The sequence below is a fragment of the Carcharhinus amblyrhynchos genome, chromosome 11 (genome assembly GCF_965287045.1).
Source record: "Carcharhinus amblyrhynchos chromosome 11, sCarAmb.v2.hapA, whole genome shotgun sequence".
Classification (NCBI taxonomy): domain Eukaryota; kingdom Metazoa; phylum Chordata; class Chondrichthyes; order Carcharhiniformes; family Carcharhinidae; genus Carcharhinus; species Carcharhinus amblyrhynchos.
The window spans coordinates 8,410,997-8,433,711 of NC_137334.1; the positions used below are offsets into that span (position 1 = coordinate 8,410,997).

The window sequence follows — 22,715 nt, forward strand, 5'->3', positions numbered from 1 at the left end:
ACAAAGAAAACTACAGGAACAGGCCTTTCGGACCTCCAAGCCTGCACCAACCATGCTGCTCAATTTAGCGAAAACCCCCTGTCCTTCCGTGGGCCATATCCCTCTATTCCCATCCTCTTCATGTATTTGTCAAGACAGCCCTTAAAGTCACTACCGTATCCGCTTCCAATACCTCTCCTGGCAACAAGTTTCAGGCACCCACTACTTTCTGTGTAAAAGATCTGCCTCGTACATCTCTTTTAAACCTTGCCCCTCGCATCTTAAACCCTAGATAATAAATCAAATCAAATGTATGATGAGGTATTTCAGCTGCTATTTTTTTTGGGGCAAGAAAGGTCCAATGGAACTTAACTCCATCTTTAATATTGACTCCTGTGGAAGCACAAAATACACTTAAAGTCATTTTGCATAAAGTGGCGATTTTCTGGAGTTCAACCATAATTTTAAATGAGACTTACTGTAGAGGGCCGCAGTGCCAACTGCTCTGCACACTTGGACTTTTGTTGACTGCTGAGATCTTTGTTGTCAAATACTCACTGCATAATTTGTGGAAGACTGAGCTGATCTGGCATTTGATTTCCTTATCGATTACGGTCTTTCGAGAGGGGTGGCTGCCAAGGTGTGGGAACTGCTTAACAAATTCCAGGATCTCTACTTCAACATGTATCTGAAGCGGAATACTTGGCTGATCAGATGTGGATTGATGTACGAGTTTAGTTTTGGCTATATTCAAGTACAAAATGAGTTTCTTAAAAGCAGAATTGATGAGATCAAGAGTGTTTTACAAATTTGGTGCAGAGTGAGCAACGACACTGCAGCCATTTACAAACTGTAGATCATGTATATCAATGGTAATCAGTTTAGTTTAGAGGTGATGGGGGCTAAAGAGTTTTCCATCTCGATAATATTTTAATACTGACATCAGAGGATAGTTGATTGTTGAGGTGTACAGCCTTTGTCAGGCAAATTGTAGAGTATGGAATTATCGCACAGCCTGACTAGACCTTGTTCTGGATTTTGAAGCTGTCTATTTAAGGTCTTCCACTCGTGACAGTTGCAATCATATCATCACGAAGCAATTAAAGGATTGTGATGAAGTTTATTGGACATCGAAATCTTGGACACAATCCACAGTGTCATGATTTACTGATATTTTGGTTAGGTCATTGACTGCAACAGAGAATTTCTACTGTTGATCACAATGTTTTTCTTGGATTTATTTGGCAACAAAGACAATTTTGGAAGTTCCTCTGAAAGGCTGGAAGTCACACTGTCCCTGAGGGGGATTTCCTCAACCGCCGGGAGTAGGCGACTCAGGAGAATGTGTGTCAGGATTTTCCCTGCTATGGACATGAGTGAAATACTTTGATAGTTCCCACAGCAAGATTTATTTCCCTTCTTGAAGATAGTTAATTTGTCACATTTCTGAAGTCTTTTTCCTCCCAGATCTGCAGGATATGCCTTTGGAATTTTAATGTTCATATAAGTCCGTCAACTTTAAAACCTCAGCTAGAAACCATTGGGACCGCAGACTTTGTCGTTTTTCACCTATTTGATAGCTTGTCGCAGCTCTCTCATTGATGGTGGTTCACCTTGGATTCTACCACAGGCTGGGAGTGTCAACTGCCACTAAGGATTCACAGCAGAGGAATTGTTCAACATGTTCTTTCCAAAGTTGAAAGATTGCATTATCATCCTTAACAAAGATACATTCCTGTGGGCAGAGAGGATTTTGTCCATCCCAAGACAACAATTCAAAAGTATTAATTAGCTGTGAAGCATTTTATAAATCCTGAGATTTTGAAAGATATTCTTTAAGTAGTGATATTTTTAATGTAGGTTGGTTACATGACTGATGGCCGAATAATCGCTGTGGAGTTGACCTGTTACTGCAACGGAGGAAATGAACTGGATGCCTCTTTAGAGGTAAGTTCCAATGTAATCAATGCCAGGGAATGAGCCATTGATGAGCTCAGTGGTGATCGGGAGAATGGGGAAGATTAGGAGGTTAACTTTTTCAGAGAGGAAACACGGAAGATGGGTTGAACAACCTCCTCTGTGGCGGTGGGGGTGGGGGGGGGGGGCTTGATTTTCTTGGCATGACTCACATTACCTAACCAAGTTGGTAATATCTGCATCAAGCCTGGACTACCATACACAACTCCTGGCTACCATTTTCATCTTTGAAATCCTAGGGTGGCTCTGGTGCAATTCTATCAGTATTGGATATTGCCCTGAGCGAGGGACAACTATGCAGGAACTCCAGAAGATTTTGTCATCTTCAACACTGAGCTCATCTTCCTTCGTCCAGTAGTGTTTCATTTCACCTGAGGGTTGTCCTCTGAATCCCCATGCAGTATTCATAGAATCATACAGCACAGTATGGCTCATCAAGTCCGTGCTGACACATTAGTAACTCCTGAATTCCCACCTAATCCCATTTGGGGACCCTTGGCCTAAGCTCTGAATGTTATGACATGCCAAGTGTTCATCCAGATACTTTTTAAAGGATGTGACGCAACCTGCCTCTACCAGCCTCCCAGGCAGTGCATTCCAAACCGTCACCACTCTCTGGGTAAAAAAAGTTTTCCTCACATTCCCCCCCAAACCTTGAACCTACGTTCCCTCGTGACTGACCCTTCAATCAAGGAGAACAGCTACTCCTTATGCATTCTGTCCATGTATCTCATAATCTTGTACACCTTGGTCAGGTTATCCCTCAGTCTTCTCTGTTCCTCCCACAGTCCAAAAATGTGCAGGTTAGGTTAATTGGCCATGCTAAATTGACCTTAGCGTCAAGAGGATTTGCAGAATAAATGTGTGAGATTACAGGAATAAGGCCTGGGTGGAATTGTGATTGGTGCAGACCCGATGGGCCAAATAGCCTCCTATACTGGAGCCATTCTATGATTCTACGAACTCCAACATGATTTCCCTGCTTTTGTAATCTGTGCTTCGATTGATAAAGGCAAGTGTCCCATATGCCTTTTTCACCATCCTACTAACATGCTCTTTCGCTTTCATCCTACTAACATGCCAAGGTCCCTTTGTTCCACTGAACTTCCTATGTCCTACCATTCATTGAACATTTTCTTGTCAAATTACTCCCACTTTTCAGGGTTAAATTCCATCTGCCACTTATCTGCCCATCTGACGACTCTGTCTATATTTTATTATGTTTTATAATTTAGACAAGACTGCGTCCTTTTATGTCCAATCCTTGATTTGCCATGCAGATACCAGCAAGGTGTCAAAATTTGAGGGTCATCACGGACCTCTTCCACAAAGGGTGGTGAAGACGGATTTCGGGGTTGTGGCAGGCAACTCAGTGCATTGGCGTTAGCTATCTAGGTCCCAGCATGGTATGCTAGGTGATATTCATAAACCATTAGTAACAAGGCTGATGCTGTGTCTGGGCAGAGGCAATGGAGTATTGCCTTGCCTTCTTTACAAAGTTCCAGCAGTGGTTTATGATCAGTCACTGTGAAGAAGCATCTACCTTAGAGGTTTTGATGGAAATTTTTAATGCCGAAGACAACTGCCAATCTTCTTTTTGCAATCTGGAAATACCTCCCCTCAGCATCTGAGAGGGCACTAAACGGATATGCAATAGTCTTCTCTGTCCCATCTCTCCAGCAATGTGCCAGTACTGCCTCAACTCTGCAAGTGGAGGCATTGCATGTCAAGATAATGTCCTATTTGGGGTCAAAATGAGTCAATAAATTAGAGGACGAAAGTTGCTATTTAACTCTGTTAAAAACCTCCAGCTGTGGCATCCCAAAAGACCATCTTTGATATTTCTGTAATAGAGCATGCAGGGGGCCAGCAATGATGTTAAATTAAGAATAAACTTCCCACAATAATTCACTAACCCCAGGAAAGATTTTAATTCTGTGGGGTTCCTTGGAGTTGGAACCTCCTCACTGTCTTCCACTGGATGAAGGCCCTTTCCATCCACGCGAAAGCCCAAATTGATGACAGCAGTTGCTTGGAAGACACATTTTCCCTTTTCAGGTATACCCCAAACTTTGAAAATCGGCATAAGACCTCTTCAGGTTCATTAGGTGTCTGTGTTCTGAAGTTCCTGTGACCAAGACATTGTGCAGGAACACCATTACCTGAGGTAATCATTGGAGTATGTTCTCCATGACCTGTTGAAAAATGGCAAACAAAACCCCAAAGTGTAGGCAAGTGTACTCATACAGGCCTTTGAGCATACTAATTGTTACATACTTTTGGGAAGGCTTGTCCAATTCAAGTTGGAGATACGCATGGCTCATGTCCAACTTTGGAACTATTTGACCCCCAGTTAACCTGACGCACAGGTCTTCAATCTGGACATTGGGGTATCTGTCAAACTTAGAAACCTGTAAGCTTATAGTCTCCACAAAACCGATAATGCCCAGCTTTTCCAGGCATTCTAGTACTGACGCTACCTTTTCCAACAGTGAGTATAGAACTCGTCTCTCTATAAAATACTTAGGCATAGCATCAGGGTTGATGTAATTCTTAGCTTTGGGTTCCCCTTATTTTCCCAAGTCCTTCTTGGAAGACTTCAGGGTGCTTATTGGTGACTTCATACAGTATCCCCCATGCCTAGCCTAAAGATCTCCAACCAGTTCAGTCTGATGCATTGGAACCAATCTCTCCGCATGAGGCTAAGTCCTTGTTCCCATACAATAGTGATTGGAAGTTGAACCAACTGCTGCCTATAGTTCACTATAAGAACATAAGAAATAGGAGCAGGAGTAGGCCATCTAGCCCTTCGAGACTGCCCCACCATTCAATAAGATCATGGCTGATCTGAAGTGGATCAGTTCCACTTTCCTGCTTTCTCCCCATAACCCTTAATTCCCTTGTCTGTCAAAAGCCTATCTACCCGTGACTTAAATATATTTAGCGAGGTAGCCTCCACCACTTCAAAGGGCAGAGAATTCCAGAGATTCACCACCCTTTGAGTGAAGAAGTTCCTCCTCAACTCCGATCTAAACTGCTCCCCCCACCTCTTATCTTGAGGCTGTGCCCTCTAGTCCTGCTATCCTTTCTAAGCGGGAAGAATCTCTCTACCTCTACTCTATCCATCCCTTTCATTATCTTATATGTCACTATAAGATCCCCCCTCATCCTCCTAAACTCCAATGAGTACAGACCCAGTCTATTTAGTCTCTCTTCATAGTCCAACCCCCTCATCTCCAGTATCAGCCTAGTGAACCTCCTCCGCACTCCCTCCAAGGCCAAAATATCCTTGCGCAACTGCGGCGACCAAAACTGCACACAGTACTCCAGCTGCGGCCTCACCAGTACCCTGTACAGTTGCAGCAAGACCTCCCTGCTTTTATATTCTATCCCTCTCGCTATAAAGGCCAGCATTCCATTTGCCTTCTTGATCACCTGCTGCACCTGCAGACTGGGTTTTTGCGACTCATGCACAAGGACCCCCAGGTCCCTCTGCACCGTAGCATGCTGCAGCTTTTCGCCCTTTAAATAGTAATCCCTCCTACTATTATTTCTGCCAAAGTGGATAACCTCACACTTGCTAACATTGTACTCCATCTGCCAGGTCCTCGCCCACTTGCTCAGCCTATCCAGATCCCTCTGCAGATTTTCCACACCCTCTGCGCAATTTGCTTTTCCACTCATCTTCGTGTCATCAGCAAATTTCGTCACCCTACACTCAGCCCCCTCCTCCAGATTGTCTATATAAATGGTAAATAGCTGAGGCCCAGCACCGATCCCTGTGGCACTCCACTAGTTACCAACCGCCAATCAGAATAGCACCCATTGATACCAACTCTCCACCTCCTATTAGACAACCAATCCTCTATCCACGCTAACACCTTACCCCCAACTCCATGCACCCTAACCTTCTGAAGCAACCTTTTGTGAGGCACCTTATCAAACGCCTTTTGAAAATCTAGAAACACCACATCCACCGGTTCCCCTCTGTCTACCGCACTCGTCACACCCTCATAGAAATTCAATAAATTCGTTAAACACGACTTCCCCTTAACGAATCCGTGCTGCGTCTGCTCTATCAAACCATTCCTTTCTAGGTGCCTCGCTATTTCTTCTTTGATGACAGATTCAAGCATTTTTCCAACTACAGATATTAAACTAACCGGCCTGTAATTCCCTGCCTTTTGTCTGCTACCTTTTTTAAACAGCGGCGTAACATTAGCCGTTTTCCAATCTTCCGGCACTTCCCCGGAATCCAGCGAATTTTGGTAAATAATTACTAAGGCATCCACTATCACCTCTGCCATTTCCTTCAGAACCCTGGGATACATTCCATCCGGTCCTGGGGACTTGTCCACCATCAGTCCTGTTAGTCTATCAAGCACTACCTCTCTAGTGACAGTAATCACATTCAGGCCCTCAACTCCTACCATCCTTCTATCTTTAATATCCGGCAAACTATTTGCGTCCTCCTCCGTGAAGACCGAGGCAAAAAACATAGTTAAGGCCTCAGCCATTTCCTCATCTCCCACCACTAAATCCCCCCTCTCATCCTCTAAGGGTCCAACATTCACTCTAGCCAGCCTCTTCTTTATATATTTGTAAAAACTCTTACTGTTCTTTTCTATATTTAGTGCTAGTTTAGCGTCAGAGTCTATCCTTCCTTTCTTTATGAACTTCTTAGGCATTCTTTGTTGACTTTTAAGCCTTTCCCAATCTTTTAATCGCCCACTACTTTTAGCCACACTGAACGCATCAGCTTTTAATTTAATACTCTCCTTTATTTCCTTCGATAACCACGGCTGGTTCTTCCTTCTCCTACATTCCTTCTTTACCATCGGGATATATTTCTGCTGAGTACCGAAAAAGATCTCCTTAAAGATCCTCCACTGTTCCTTAGCCGTCCTACCAACCAATCTGCGCCCCCAATCTACATTTGCCAATTCCTCTCTCATCCTATCGTACTCCCCTCTGTTTAAACAGAGGACACAGGTTCGGGACCCTACTTTCTCATCCTCCACCTGCCGCAAAAACTCAACCATACTATGATCGCTCATCCCAAGAGGATCCCTCACAATAATATCCCTAATTCTTCCTGTCTCGTTACACACCAGATCTAAGATAGCTCACTCCCTCGTAGGTTCTGTCACACACTGTTCAAGGAAACTATCCCAACAGCATTCCAAGAACTCTTCCTCAAGCCTGTTGCGTCCGACTTGGGTCAACCAATCGATATGCAGATTAAAATCCCCCATAATTATCGCCGTTCCATTTCTGCACGCATCATTTATTTGCTTGTTCATAGCCCGCCCCACCTCTAAGTTATTATTTGGGGGCCTATAGACTACACCCACCAGCGTTTTCCTCCTTTTACTGTTCCTTATCTCCACCCACAACGATTCCACGTTTTGCTCTTTGGAGCCTATATCTTCCCTTACTACTGCCCTGATATTATCCTTAATCAACAGAGCTACCCCACCCCCTTTTTCCTCCCGTCTATCCTTCCTAAACACTTGATACCCCTGGACATTCAGCTCCCAGTCCCTGTCACCCTGCAACCACGTTTCCGTAATGGCCACCAGATCATATCCATTTGTGCTGATCTGTGCCACCAGCTCATTCACTTTGTTTCGAATGCTTCGTGCATTCAGGTAAAGTGTCTTTATACCAGCCTTTATCTGGACCTTATTTGAAGGATTGCTACCAACCTTTCTCGTGCCCCCTACTCCCTTTATTATTGGGACATTCTCAACATTTCCCCATGCTCGTACCCTCTCTTTTACTTTAGATATTGTAATTTCTCCCACCCCTGCACCCTCCCCCCCAATTAGTTTAAAGCCCTATCTACAGTCCTAGTTATACGATTTGCCAGGATCACCATGGTGACTTCAATCTGCAATGGTTCCTCTGTGTAAATGGCCAGCCAAGTTTCTGTGCTTTCTAAAATTAGGAGCTGAACACGAGCACAGAGGCAATTATAAATCTACTCCCCGATAATGGAGATCACAGCCTCCATATCCATTTTCATTTTTAATGGGTAGCCCTTTACTAACAAATCCACCACAATTAAAGAAATTTTTGTTGTGGAGATGCAATTTAATTGCATTATCCCTGGTTGTGGCTGTACCCCGGTATGGTCCAGTATTGACTTTGTCCTTTCCTTGAAATAGCATGCCTTTTGACTGTCCCCATATATTAATCGCGATTGTGGTCTCCTGCAGCACTTGCAATCGTCTGCCATCTATTATGTACAACCTTCTGGAATAGGCTGTCCCTGACCTGCCTGGTGGTGCAACTCAGCCTCCAATGATAGAACTATCTCAATGGTTTTGCCAATAATTCTTTTCGGACTGTCACCTCATTAATTCCACAGACCAGCTCATCTCACTACACGTCATTCAGAGGTGGCCCAAACTCTCAGAGCTCTGCCAATTTTAACAGTCTGGTCAGAAATTTGGTGAGATTTTCCAGGAGTTCACCCTGCTGTGATAGTCCAAGGTGGAATTTTCCGATGAGATTTGGGGAAGGTTTAATCTCCTGAACCTGTCACAACTCCACTCATGGGTCAGCTTCTCCTCTCACATGCATGAATTTCAAATATATTTTAAGATGGGAAAAGCCATATCTTTCAATTCAAATGTAACCAAGTTTTCTATTAGAACCTCAATGTTTTCCTTCTATTTTCCTCCTTTCCTAACTTTGTTCCCTTCGCATCTTAAATTGTGAAGTGTTATTGGGGAATGCCTGTCTTCTAGCATCCCAGCCAAGTGGCCATTCTTCATGTTTGACACCAACACGATACTTAAGTGCAGACAATATCAAAACTTAGTCCATTCCTGTCCTCCAATAATGCTGTCAAAATAGAGAAGGATATTGTTGAAAGGAATCTTAGTTCAATAGATATGGCTAATACACTGTTGCCATTAACAAAGCAACAGTGGCAATGATCAAACAGTTTGGGGCTTTGGGCAGACTATATCCTGAGCATTGAGTCCAGTACAGGTCAATGGAGGAACATACATTTACTGGAGGTGGTGCAGAAAAGAGCCAGCTGATCCCTTGCATGGCATCTTATGGTCCACTTTCATGTGTGCCTGGACAATAAATGTGTAGGATATCCACAGGAAAATCCCAGTGAGCCTGACCCTGCCCTCACCAGGACTTGCTGTATAGTCATCAGAACCAGTAACTCTGCCTCAATTCTTTTACAAACTGTACCATCCAGGGGTGCAGAGGTGAGTGGAATGCCACATCCCACGCATTTTGCAGCTGAGTCCTCTATGTGATGTACTTTCCACAGTACTCCCACATAAAAGATTAAGGCAATTAAGGCTCTTATACATGATATCTGCCAGGTTGAAAATGAAATGACAGGATAAATCAGGAATTGCTTATCTGGCTGACATTAAGCTTGAGTCATTGCCTGTTGATTGTAAGCATGGAAGACTAAAGAGAATGGAGGAGTTCTGGTTTTGTGGTCCTGTGAAAGATTGAGTTAGAGTAGAAAGTGTATGAGGAGGAGGGTGAGCTTGGGAAAGATTTTGAAATTTATAAGTAAGTGGCATGATGGCATTGTGGTTAGCACTGCTGCTTCACTGTGCCAGGGACCTAGGTTTGATTCCAGTCTTAGGTCACTGTCTGTGTGGGGTTTGTACGTGCTCTCCATGTCTGCGTGGGTTTCCTCCGGGTGTCCTGGTTTCCTCCAAAATGCACAGGTTAGGTGGATTAACCATGCTAAATTGCTCCTTAGTGTCCAAAGATGTGTAGGTCAGGAGGATTAGTGGGATAAATATGTGGGCAGGGAGCCAAGCAATCAAGAGCAAGGGCCCGCATCCTGGCTGGGGAGGAACCACAGTGTGAGCCAGGGAACAGTGAGTGTGGTCATGTCTTCAGATCTGTCAGAGCATTGCTTGTACACACACATATATATATATTGTTGATAATAAATCCTTCTTGACTTCAAGTCACAATGGGTCGCCTTCAAAGTTATTACGGAAGTGTATATTGGATAAAATATAGAGAGAAAACAATTGTATTGGTTTCTTGGTGACAGATTCTGGAGCTGGCCCTTTTAAACATGGACAGTGGCTACTACATTCCACACGTCCGCCTGACTGGCTTTGCTTGCAAGACTAACTTACCATCCAACACAGCATTTCGTGCTTTTGGACAGCCCCAGGCAATTGCTATTACTGAGAGCTGGGTAACAGATGTGGCTTCCAAATGCAATCTTTCAGCTGAAAAGGTAAGCAATGAGAGGAAATCTGTCTCTCCTTGTGCACAAAACACTATCCTCAGCTCTCACCTGGGGCCTCTGTATTCTCCTGTCAACTGCTAGTGGAATTGGACACAAAATGTGCAAAAGCAGACCAAAGTGATTTTGACTTTTGATTAATTAAATGACAAAGTGCACTGGCTGAATGCTGTCCGTGCTGGTGAAGGAGCCCCTCCTAGGCCCCCATGATTTTCAGTCCCATCTCCATTTGCATTCACCAGACAAGCTGCAAGATACAAAAAGGGAATCCCAATGTAGCTCTTCAGCTGAAACCAGGCTGGAACTGTTACCAGGCAGTTAAGTGGCAAGTAACAGGTGTTGCATTTGCCAAGGGTAGGTGTCCTGGGAAGCAGAAGCTGTGTGACAATTTGGGGTTTGTAAGCCTTTAAGACAGGAACAGACTTGGCAGCAAAGCTTTGTTATGAATTGACTTTATCAGACAAAGACATTTCATTACAGCAAGTTCATTAAGTTATTGGGTAAAATATGTCAATAAACGCAGGCAGTGCTTTACAGATTATACTACCCATGAACACACATGCACAAATGGTTTCTGTCGCAGCTTTGGTCTTTTGGTCTTCAAGCCTGTTCCCCTTTTTCCCTTCTATTCTGTCTTATTTGTTTTTTCTATGGATGATCTCTTCGCCACACAAAGACAAGGTTAGGGTATTTTTAATCCTGCCTTTTAACCAATGAACCCCTCCCTCGCCCTGCTCCAGCAGGAACGAGTATAAATCAGGAGATAATGAGGGCATGTAATAAAAGCAGTATTTTAATCTTGGGGGGAACTTTAGTCTTCATGTGGATTGGGAAAATCAAATTGGGAAATATAGCCATGAGCAAGAATTCATTGAGTGTATTTGGGATTGTTTCCTAGAACAATATGTTCTAGGGGTTAGGTTACTTTGGACTTGATAATGTGTAATGAGACAGGTTTAATAAACAATCTCAGAGTAAAAGATCTCCCAGGAAGCATGACTATAACATGGTAGAATTTAGCATTCTATTTGATTGAGAAAATTAGATCAGAAACAACTTAAATAAGGGTAATTACAAAGAAATTAGAGCAGAGTTGGCTTGAGTGGACTGAGTAAGGTGTTTAGCAGAAAAGATACTTGACCAGCAATGGCAGACCTTTATGAAACTATTCATTGTTCACTGCAAAGATATATTCCAGTGAGGAAGGAGGATTCTAGGAAGGGAATAAATTAACCATGGTTAACCAAAGAAGTCAAGGATAGTATTAAAAAGATGGTAAAGATTAGTGGTAAGCCAGAGAATTGCAAGAAGTTTAAAAACCAACAAAACATGATCAAAAAATAATAATGAGGTAGACGATAAACCATGAGAAGAAACTCACAAGTAATGTAAAAATGGACAGTAAGAGCTTCATTAAATATATAAAAATAGATAGTCTTAAATGAATATAGACCACTTAGAGATTGAGACTGAGGAAATAATATTAGGGAACCAGGAAATGGGAGAGGAGTCAAACAAATACTTTGCATTAGTCATCAATAGAAAATACTAATAAATTTCTAAAAATACTGAATAATTGTTATTGCTCATTTTCTACGAACTAACCACAGGAGACTCAGAAGGTTATGATCGCTTAATTCATGCATATGCAGGGAGAACATTACCTCAGAGAAGAATCTGAGGCAGACTCTGATGTTTACATGAAAGCGCCATATATTTGCACGGTGAAAAATCACGCAAGCAGTATTTTGCTTTGAATTCCAGTATTGCCTATTTTAGATTCATGTTTAACAATTTACAGATGCCACAGGGCAGGGTATCTGTTGCTCCAAGAATTATCTGTCTTCCTAATCGCTTGTTCCCAGGCTTGGCCTTACATTGCCATCTTGAGGTGTTATGGAGGTCACTCGGCATACTAGCTAGCTGTTCACCCAGTCTTTGTCTTTGTTTCTATCAACATGGTCTTTTCCCCTGATTGTGTAATTTTACTTAAACTTTCTAATAGTTTTACATAGATTCCTTAGTCCCTTGTGATGAGACATTTAACTTTTATAGTAATGCCTTCACCACCCATAGTTGCTATTTTCACTAAGAAATTGTTGAAGTAAACCATATTAATCATTTCCCTCTAACACTAATCAAGGACAAGGGGTAAAGGGAGAGGAAACAAATTCTAAAACTATCACAAGAGGAAAAAGTACTAGGAAACTAATGGGTTGGAAGACCGATAGGTCACCTGGACCTGATGGGTTGCACCCTAGGATATTAAAGGAAGTAGGGACAGAAATAGTAGATGCAATGGTATTAATCTTACAAGAATCCTTAAATTCCAGAAAAATCCCACAGGATTGGAAAACTGCCTATGTAATTTGCTAATTCAACAGAGAGGGAGACAAAAATCAGGTAACAATAGGCTAGTTAGCCAAAAATTGCCACTGAGAGTCCATTATAAAGGACATAATAGTAGAGCATTTAGAAATAATAACATAATCAAGCAGTTACCATAGCTTCATGAGCTGACATATTCATTAGAAATCTGCGAGGTGGTAATAAGCAGGGTAGATAAAGGGGAATCAGTAGGTATAAGATACCTGGATTTCGAAAAAGTGCTTGCTAAGGTGCCATATAAAAGGCTACATAATAAGTTAAAAATCTATGGTGTTAGGTATTATATGGCACGGATAGAGGATTGACTAACTGACAGAAAACAGAGTGAATACACTGTTGCTAAGCTTATGGATGACATAAAGATAGGTAGGAAGGCAAGTAGGCAGGATGACACAAACTGCTGAATTTTACACCTGTGTTACACTCGTTACCCTTGGCGGGAAAATGCCATAAAAACGAGCATAAAGCAACTAGCGTGAATGGTGCCCGTTTTTGTGCCAATTCCCCCCATGGGAAAAAAACGGCACGATTGGAAGATTGCTGAAAATGGATGAGATGTCAATTTAAATGTTTTTGCATGCATCGTAATGCCATTAGTGTCACTCCAAATTGATACATCTCACCTGCCTTTATGATCGCATTCGCCGCAGCTGGATCGGTCTGGAAAATACCTCTTCTATAAAAGTCAGATTCTGGCACTTGATCAGTGAGGCTGAGCGAGGAGGTAAGTCTCAGCGGTTAGATTGCTCTGTGCTGATCGGGGGGGTTGTTTCATGGTGGCCATGTTGCATTTTGGGTTGGAGGCTGCTGCGAGTGTGTGGGTGGGGGGTGGGTGGCTGTTGTTCATCACAGAGCCCAAATTCGGACTTTCATCATGGGACAGAGTACAGGAATGAGATAATCTGGCAAACTGGTGCAACAACAATAATCTCTCTCTCAATGTCAACAATACGAAGGAGATAGTCATCGACCTCAGGAAGCATAGTGGAGAACATACCCCTGTCTACACCAATGGGACGAAGTAGAAATGGTTGACAGCTTCAAGCTTTTAGGTGTCCAGATCACCAACAATGTGTCCAGATCCCCCTATGCCGACACTATAGTTAAGAAAGCACATCAACACCTCCACTTTCTCAGAAAACTAAGGAAATTTGGTATGTCAGCTACAACTCTCACCAGCTTTTACAGATGCACCATAGAAAGCATTATATCACAGCTTGATATGGCTCCTGCTCTGCCCAAGACTGCAAGAAACTACAAAGGATTGTGAATGAAGCCGAGTCCGTCATGCGAACCAGCCTCCCATGCATTAATTCTGTCTACACTTCCCGCTACCTCGGAAAAGCAGTCAATATAATTCAAAACCCCACACAGCCCGGACATATTCTCTTGAACCTTCTTTCATCGGAAGAAAGATACAAAAATCTGAGGTCACGTACCAACTGACTAAAGAACAGCTTCTTCCCACTGTGCAGAGATGGCTTGTGGGGCATTTACTTTGGACTTGGCTGATTACGCCTGTATAGACGACTGAGAATAAGATGGAGATCCAAAATAATGAGACCTACATTGCCACGTGTTCAGTAATGGGGTGGTGCTTGTACCTCTCTGGTGGGGCCCTCCAAGATATCCCCCTGATATTGTCCTACATTATGGTGGTGTAACGTGCCTTACACAACCTAGCACAGCAGCGAGGAGACCTTCTTGAGGAGGAGGGCGAAGAGACAGACCAGTTGGGCGTTACTGAGGAGAATGCCGCTGAGCAGGAGGAGAAGGAAGAGCAACACTACCGAGCCGCTGAAGGGTTGGCGACAGCCCAGGGTTATCCATGCGAGGGCAGCAAGGGAGGCCCTGATCAACTCTTGTTTTATGCAATAGGAGGCTGTGTTGGTTCTCATGGGCTCTCCTGCCCCCTGGAGTCCTACAATCTCCTGCAACATTGTAACTCCAGAGTGGTGAGCCTGGGGACGTTGAGTTAGTGAGTTTCTTTGGCAGGCAGGAGCGTGATGAAGACTTGCTAAGCACCATTGTGATGATGCCCTGGTGCAAAGAAGTCTGACTTCTACCTGTGCTCTACGTGCATGGTAGCACCTGCGCCCACATCTGGGCAATGGGAAAGGGATCACTAAAATCCCATGCAGGGCGCTAGGGTGGGGGAGGGGAGGGAATCTCTCATGGATTCTGGGGATGCCAATGGTAGATGCTGTAAGTCACTGCCAACGCATGCCACCCACTGTAGCCAGTGATTTATTTGAGCGCCTTCATTTTCTCAGTGACACTGTGTTGAGGGGCCTCCCCCACTGACATCAACATGCAGGCAACTGTCAGAGTAATAACGTTCCTGTTAGAAGCAAATCTGAAACAAATTAGTCACAAGTGGGTGGTGGAAAAACATTTATTGGTGACAATAAAAGTGTTTTATTGTTAAGTGCTGACATAAAAACCTGTGAACAGGAAACATTGAAATACATACTCTATCTACCTAGCACTGCTCTTCACCCGTGCTATCTTAGTACCACTACAACTTCCGAACTTTATGTGGCTTACCACGGTGTCTCCCCAGAATGTACATCAGAGGTGACTACCATGTGCTATGACCTGTGATGTCCTTGGCGAGTGTCCTATGAAGGGCCAGGACCCTGAGGGCTCTGGTCAACTTCCAGATGTCAGGGACGTATCCATGACACCCTCTTCATCCCGCTGCCCCTAAGATGCCCCAGTGTCAGGAAATGGGGGAGTCAGAGGTGTAGCCACATACTCAGTCTCCTGGCTGGAAAGTCCTGGCACAGGCTCGTGCCCTTCCTCTTCCCTTGGAGTTCCTGTTGGCCCCTGTGTCACTCCTTGGGGTGATGCTTCTGCAGTGAACTCCAGAAACTCTGGCGTCACCTGGCCCTGGCAGTCCTGTGTTCTAGCCATGGTGGTCGAGCCCTCTGTATTGGCCACCTGAGTCGGGGGGGTGGGGGGGGGGTGACACCTGTCAACGGCACCAGCAAGTGCCCTCTGAGACTGGGCCACGCTCTGCAGCCCCTCAGCCATAACCCTCTGTAACTGGGCTCATTTTCAAAGGCTGCAGCCATCGCCTGTTGTGTCTCTGTGCTCTCCCGCCGAGTCGCCTGCAAGCTCTTGAGCCTATCAGCATGAGCCACAAAATCACAAGAAGCCTGTTGAGGCCCTCAGCTGTGGCCTGCTGTGACTGGGTTGTGGTTCTCTGGGACTCCACTGTGGCCTGCTGTGACTCAGCCATTGCTTGGAACCTGCCACTCATGGTGAGGATTGCCTGCCCCAGGCTTTCCACCGAGGACCACCCTTGCAATGCTGGATTGGGAATCACGCAAGACAGGCAGTAACTGATCCACCTGAAAGTTTTGGAACTCCTCCCAACAGCCTCTCAGTCAGTCCAGTGTTGCCATCAACACTTCCTGCATTCCCAGGCTCTGTTGCTACATCTCCAACAGCTGAGGGAGAAGTAATTGCAGACGCCCAACATGTAGCCTCCAGCAGATCCCGACATACCAGGGGCCTTGGACCTTCCCTCCTCCACCCAATGTACATAAGCAGATGTTTAATGCGTACCAGAGAGTGACCCAGATACCTTGGCACGAACTTGACCCCCTGATATGAGAGTCTCTGGGATGGTGAATTGCAGGGTGGAAGCTAATGGCAAACTGGTTCTGGACTTGGAGATCCCTTCACTGGCTTCCTCTGAGGCACCCTCTGAGCTGTCGGGGGCAGGATGGGCAGAGCAGCAGTGGGGGCCGCAATGCCAGATGGCCCAGGTGGATTGGGGTTCCTTCCTGCAACATAGGACACAAAGTGCAAAAGAGGGAAAGGAATCTGGGCTGCATGTGACTTACTTGACATTTCTCCATAAAGTGGAGGATTGGCAGGTGCTCATTTCTATGCTCCAGCCTGACCATGCTGTCGCTGATGGCCCACATCCACTTCTCTCCCACAAACTCCAGCACCCGCTCCTCAAAGGGAGTGAGGATTCAGAGCTCAGGCTCATCACTCCCTGTCTTCGCCTTTTCCAAGTGGTTATGGGCATTCTTCTCTTGTGGGGAGAGAAGGAACCATGAAAAACTCTGATGGCACAAGTCCTGCAGGGGTGGCCCTTAGAGGGGAGTGCTGTGATACTCTTGGGGGGGGCGGGGGGAGGTGCTTGGGGGTCAGGGGCTGGAAGTATGCAGAGTGCTGGGGGTGGGGAGATCATTTTGGGAAAAGGTACTGGATGAGGTTAAACATTCACTCTTGCTGCCTGGATTAGTGATTCATTATTTTCCGGCACTGCTTCCCGTTTCTCCAGGCCAGTGACCTGGCACTGAGACACGTGACTACAGCCATGCACAGCTTCCCCTGGGAAGACATCCTGCTGGGAGGAAGAGGATGTCCCACCTTTCCGCCATCAAGCTGTCCAGGTCTGAATCAGAGAATCTGGGTGCTGTCTTTCTCGGGGCCATTTCTTCCTGCACTGCCTGCCTGTCTGTCCATCCTTGGGATTTTTATGGAGCTGTCCCTTGTGAGGGCAGTTCAGCTGCAAACAGTTTGGGTGAGTCAAGTGTTAAAGCATTCTAGTAAGTTTAATGTAACTTGCCTTGTTATCATGCAGGGGAAGCCAAGATCAGCACTTGAGTGTGTGTTGATGTGGAGGGAGCAATTTGTGCCTCTCTGATGATCAGGGGCTGGGGAGAGAGAGAGGATCATGTCAGGTAGCCATCAGGCCAAAGGTTGATGTGGAGGCTATGTCCAAGTGAGTCCGGTGGAGGGAGGGGGGAGAGGCGTGGGGGTCAGTAACAGGGGTCAGCGAGGGTTCTGATGTCCTTGGGGGAAGGGGACACAGTTTCTGGCCCAGGAGGGTTCTGCCAAGAGAGCTGATTTATTTTTTACTTTTTCTGCACATGCGCAGTTTGTGGCTCTGATCTGAGCTGCTGGCGAGTTAAGCCCTGCCCACTGCCTCTTGTGGCCAGACACAGTCTAGCCCAAAATTTCAGACAGAGTATATTGGGAAAATTCACCCGAAAAACAGATCTGGAACTCTCCCATTTGCAGACTCACTGGACACTAGAAAAAATCTCGTCAAGTTCCGCCCAGAGGATGGGATTCTGACATGTTTCTCATGGATGGTATCTTTTGGTCCCATTGCTGTCAATGGAATTTACCATTGAATCCACCCCCATGCTGGGAAGCCAGAGGCAGGGTGTACAATCGGTGAGACCAGTAGATCCCAATGGCAGAAAGGGTTGGAAAATCCTACCCATAGGATTTTCAAGGGGTTTGTTTCGCCTGTGGGAGAGTCTAGGATCAGAGGGCATAATCTCAGGCTAAGGGCTTGCCCATTTAAGATAGGGATGAGGAAAAGTTTCATCTCTGAGGGTAGTGAGTCTATGGAATTCTTTACTGTAAAAGGCTGTAGAGGCTGGGTTCTAAAGTATGTTCAAGGCTGAGATAGATTGGTTTTTAATCAGTAATGGTATTAAGGGTTATGTGGCAGGGAAGTGGTGTTGAAAAACCCAGCCTGCAGGTGCAGCAGGTGGTCAGGAAGGCTAATGGGATGCTGGCCTTCACAGCGAGGGGGACTGAATATAAAAGTAGGGAGGTCTTGCTGCAGCTGTATAGGGCATTGGTGAGGCTGCAGCTGGAGTACTGTGTGCAGTTTTGGTCGCCGCACTTACGCAAGGATATTTTGGCCTTGGAGGGAGTGCAGAGGAGGTTTACTAGGCTGATACCGGAGTTGAGGGGGTTGAGCTATGAGGAAAGGCTGAATAAACTAGGCTTGTACTCGTTAGAGTTTAGAAGAATGAGGGGAGATCTCATTGAGACATATAAGATGATGAATGGGATGGATAGGATAGAGGTGGAGAGACTCTTCCCGCTCAGAAAGGACAGTAGGACTAGGGGGCACAGCCTCAAGATAAAGGGGGGGCAGTTTAGAATGGAGTTGAGGAGGAACTTCTTCACTCAAAGGGTGGTGAATCTCTGGAATTCTCTGCCCGTTGAAGTGGTGGAGGCTGCCTCGCTGAATATTTTTAAGACGCGGGTTGATGGGTTTTTGATAAGCGAGGGGATTAAGGGTTATGGGGAGAGGGCGGGAATGTGGAACTGAGCCACGACAGATCAGCCATGATCTTATTGAATGGCAGGGCAGGCTCGAAGGGCTAGATGGCCTACTCCTGCTCCTATTTCTTATGTTCTTATGAATAGCAGAGCAGTCCTCAATGGGCCGAATGACCTACTTTTATTCCTACCTTTTACAGCCTTATGGCCCACAATAATGTTTGCCTTTGCCAGGCCTCCTCAGTTCCATCACTAATAGAATAGGTTGAAGTGAACACAGTGCAAGCTCCAACCAGTTCATCCTTAATATGGTAATAAGTGTCCTGATCAGGTGAAAAATATGGTCACTTTGCACACCCGGTCACAGATGCTTTCAAGACTGCATTGCTCTCATTCTAAGACTGTTAATCACTTGCCCAAAAGGAAACAGCAGTCTAAATTAACCTCAAATGTTGCCAACTGATAATGGGCAGTTATCTGTCATACAATTTCTGAGAACTGTATTTCCTTATGTTCAATTTACTGTTAATTGTATTTACAGGATTTCAATATCCTGTTCTGATTATTAAAACTTTTCAGAAATAAAGAATTATTAATTGAACATAAATAGAACTGGCAATGTGTCAGGAAATCCATTGGTTCCTCAGGAATAAAGCAACTGGAATGAGCCATTCAGCACCTTGGTGGTTAGACAGTGGGCAGAATTTTCCAATTGCACTCGCCCTAAAACCAGAAAGTCCCATCCAAGGTCAGTGACCTTTACATGGTCCTGTCTCACCCACTATGATTCCAGTGGCGGGTGGAATGGAAATATCCCACTCAGTGAGTTTGTATGTACCATTGCTGGATCATCTGAAGGTTTGGTTCCACTTTCAGGTTCGTGAGATAAATCTGTACAGGGGAAAGGAGTCCTGCACGCTATACAAAACTATATTTGACTCACGTAACCAGTTGAGGTGTTGGAATGAATGCCTGGAGTCAGCTTCCTATCACAGCAGAAAGATTGCTGTTGAAGAATTCAACAAACTCAATCGCTGGAAGAAAAGAGGCATTTCTGTGGTGCCCCTGAAAAAGACAGTCGGCTTTTCTATACCTTTCCTCAACCAGGTATGTGAGACACTAAATCTCCTGTTAATGCAGTATGGCCTTGCGATACCCATTTGCATATGGGCATAGGAGAGGCAATATAGTCTCATACTTACAGCAATCTAAGATCCACACACATAATTGGGACTGGCACAGTAGGAAGTCTCACAATGCTAGGTTAAAGTCCAACAGATTTATTTGGAATCATGAACTTTCAGAGCATTGCTCTTTCATCAGGTGAACAGTGCTCTGAAAGCTCGTGATTCCAAATAAACCTGTTGGACTTTAACCTGGTGTTGTAAGATTTCTTACTGTGCCCACCCCAGTCCAATGCCAGCATCTCCACATCATAACTGGGATTGTGAGATAGAGTTCAGAAACACTGACCAACATGACTACAGTAAAACATCTCAAAGGTAAAGATTTTACTTTCCCGTCTTCTAATTTTTCACTTCCAACCCACCGTAAAAGGAGTAAGTGCAGAGTAGAAATTCAGAAAAGAAACATTTCTCTTGGTTTGAGTTTGCTGTATGTAAAACCTGCAAAAGGATTTTCCAAAATCCATCACTGTCAACAGACTATAATTTATAACATTTTCTCTTCCTGCTGCCATGGATAATGATGCCTGCAAATGAGCCTGCTGGCTGTGCACTAATTCCCACAAAGATGGTGGCCACTAACTTGTGTCTAGAATCAGCCTGGAACTGTATATGCATGGCACTGGTAGCAATCACATTATGTCATTGTGGTCTTTTATCATATAATATTTGTGTGTGCAGCCATGCATGCATGTATATTTGTAAGTTTTCATATTAGTCTATGTTGGGTGCTACATTGAGGACCATGCGCATGGGCAGAGGCACTGAAGCGTATGTGCAGAGGGACAGTGACACTAAAGACCATGCATGGATAGTGACACTGACGGTCATGTGGAGGGCACAGTGGCACTGAGGACCATGTGGAGAAGATAGTGACACTTAGGACCATGTGGAGAGGATAGTGACACTTAGGACCATGTGGAGGGGGCTGAGACACTGAGAACTATGTGGAGGGGATAGTGACACTGAGAGCCATGTGGAGGAACAGTGACACTGAGGACTAGGTGGAGGGACAGTGACTCTGAGGACTATGTGGAAGGATAGTGATACTGAAGGCCATGTGGAGAGGATAGTGACGCTGAGAGCCATGTGGAGGGAGCAGTTGACACTGAGGTCATGTGGAAGGACATGAACACTGAGGGCCATGTGGAGGTACAGGGACACTGAGGGCCATATGGAGGGACAGTGACACTGAGGGCTATGTGGAAGGACAGTGACACTGAGGGCCATGCGGAGGGACAGGAATACTGAGGGCCATGTGGAGGGATTGTGACACTGAGGGCCATGTGGAAGGACAATGACACTGAGGGCCATGTGGAAGGACAGTGACACTGAGGGGCATGTGGAGGGACAGTGACACCGAGGGCCTTGTGGAGGGAGCAGCGACACAGAGGGCCTTGTGGAAGGAGCAGCGACACAGAGGGCCTTGTGGAGAGAGCAGCAACACAGAGAGCCATGTGGAGGGAGCAATGACACGGAGCGCCATGTGAACAGGCAGTGACATTGAGGGCAATGTGGAGGGACAGTGACACAGAGTGCCACAGGGAGGGAGCAGTGACACTGAGGGTCATGTGGAGGGACCAGTGACACTGAGGGCCATGTGGAGGGACCAGTGACACTGAGGGCCATGTGAACGGACTGTGACACTGAGGTCCATGTTGAGGGAGTAGTGTCACTGAGGACTGTGCATAGGGGCAGTGACACTGAGGATTGTGTGGAGAGACAATAACACTGAGGACTATGTGGAGGGACAGTGACACTGAGGACTATGTGAAGGGGCGGTCACACTGAGGACTGTGTGGAGAGACCAGTGACACTGAGGGCCATGTGGAGAGACCAGTAACACTGAGGGCCATGTGTAGATAGCAGTGATACTGTGGGCCATGTAGACGGACTGTGACACTGAGGGCCATGTGAAGGTGGCAGTGCCACTGAGAGCCATGTGGAGGGAGCAGTGACACTGAGAGCCATGTGGAGAGGGAGGTGTCACTGAGGGCCCTGTGGAGACAGCAGTGACACTGAGGGCCATGTGGAGGGAGCAGTGACACTGAGAGCCATGTGGAGACAGCAGTGACACTGAGGGCCCTGTGGAGACAGCAGTGACACTGAGGGCCATGTGGAGGGAGCAGTGCCACTGAGAGCCATGTGGAGGGAGCAGTGATACTGAGAGCCATGTGGAGAGGGAAGTGACACTGAGGGCCATGTGGAGAGAGCAGTGACACTGAGGACCATGTGGAGAGGGAAGTGACACTGAGGGCCATGTGGAAGGACAATGACACTGAGGGCCATGTGGAAGGACAGTGACACTGAGGGGCATGTGGAGGGACAGTGACACTGAGGGCCTTGTGGAGGGAGCAGTGACACTGAGGGCCATGTGGAGGGAGCAGTGACACTGAGGGCCATGTGGAGGGAGCAGTGACACTGAGGGCCATGTGGAGGGAGCAGTGACACTGAGGGCCATGTGGAGGTACAGGGACACTGAGAGACATATGGAGGGACAGGCACACTGAGGGCCATGTGTAGGGACAGTGACACTGAGGGCCATGTGGAGGGACAGTGACACTGAGGGCCATGTGGAGGGAGCAGTGACACTGAGGGCCATGTGGTCGGACTGTGACACTGCAGGCCACGTGGAGGGAGCTGTGATACTGAGAGCCATGTGGAGAGGGCAGTACCACTGAGGGCCATGTGGAGGGACCGTGATACTGTGGGCCATGTGGAGGGACCGTGTCACTGAGGGCCATGTGGAGGGAGCAGTGACACTGAAGGCCATGTGGAGGGAGCAGTGACACTGAGGGCCATGTGGAGAGGGCAGTGACACTGAGGGTCATGTGGAGGTACAGGGACACTGAGGGACATGTGGAGGGACAGGGACACTGAGA

At 45.9% G+C, this 22,715-nt stretch overlaps 1 protein-coding gene across 5 annotated transcripts in view; it reads left to right on the forward strand.

The window, feature by feature from the left end:
• The window catches only part of LOC145349908 (aldehyde oxidase 1-like), a 185,889-nt gene that overhangs the window by 127,282 nt on the left and 35,892 nt on the right, over nt 1-22,715 (forward strand). For 4 of the 5 annotated variants that reach the window (XM_080198567.1, XM_080198563.1, XM_080198565.1 and 1 more), the window contains 3 exons: nt 1,840-1,926; nt 10,010-10,201; nt 19,526-19,756. In XM_080198567.1, coding sequence (XP_080054693.1) covers nt 1,840-1,926; nt 10,010-10,201; nt 19,526-19,756 — 510 coding nt within the window. Of the gene's footprint in view, nt 1-1,232; nt 1,352-1,839; nt 1,927-10,009; nt 10,202-19,525; nt 19,757-22,715 lie in introns of all 5 variants that reach the window. The other variant, XM_080198564.1, reaches the window with a different exon arrangement.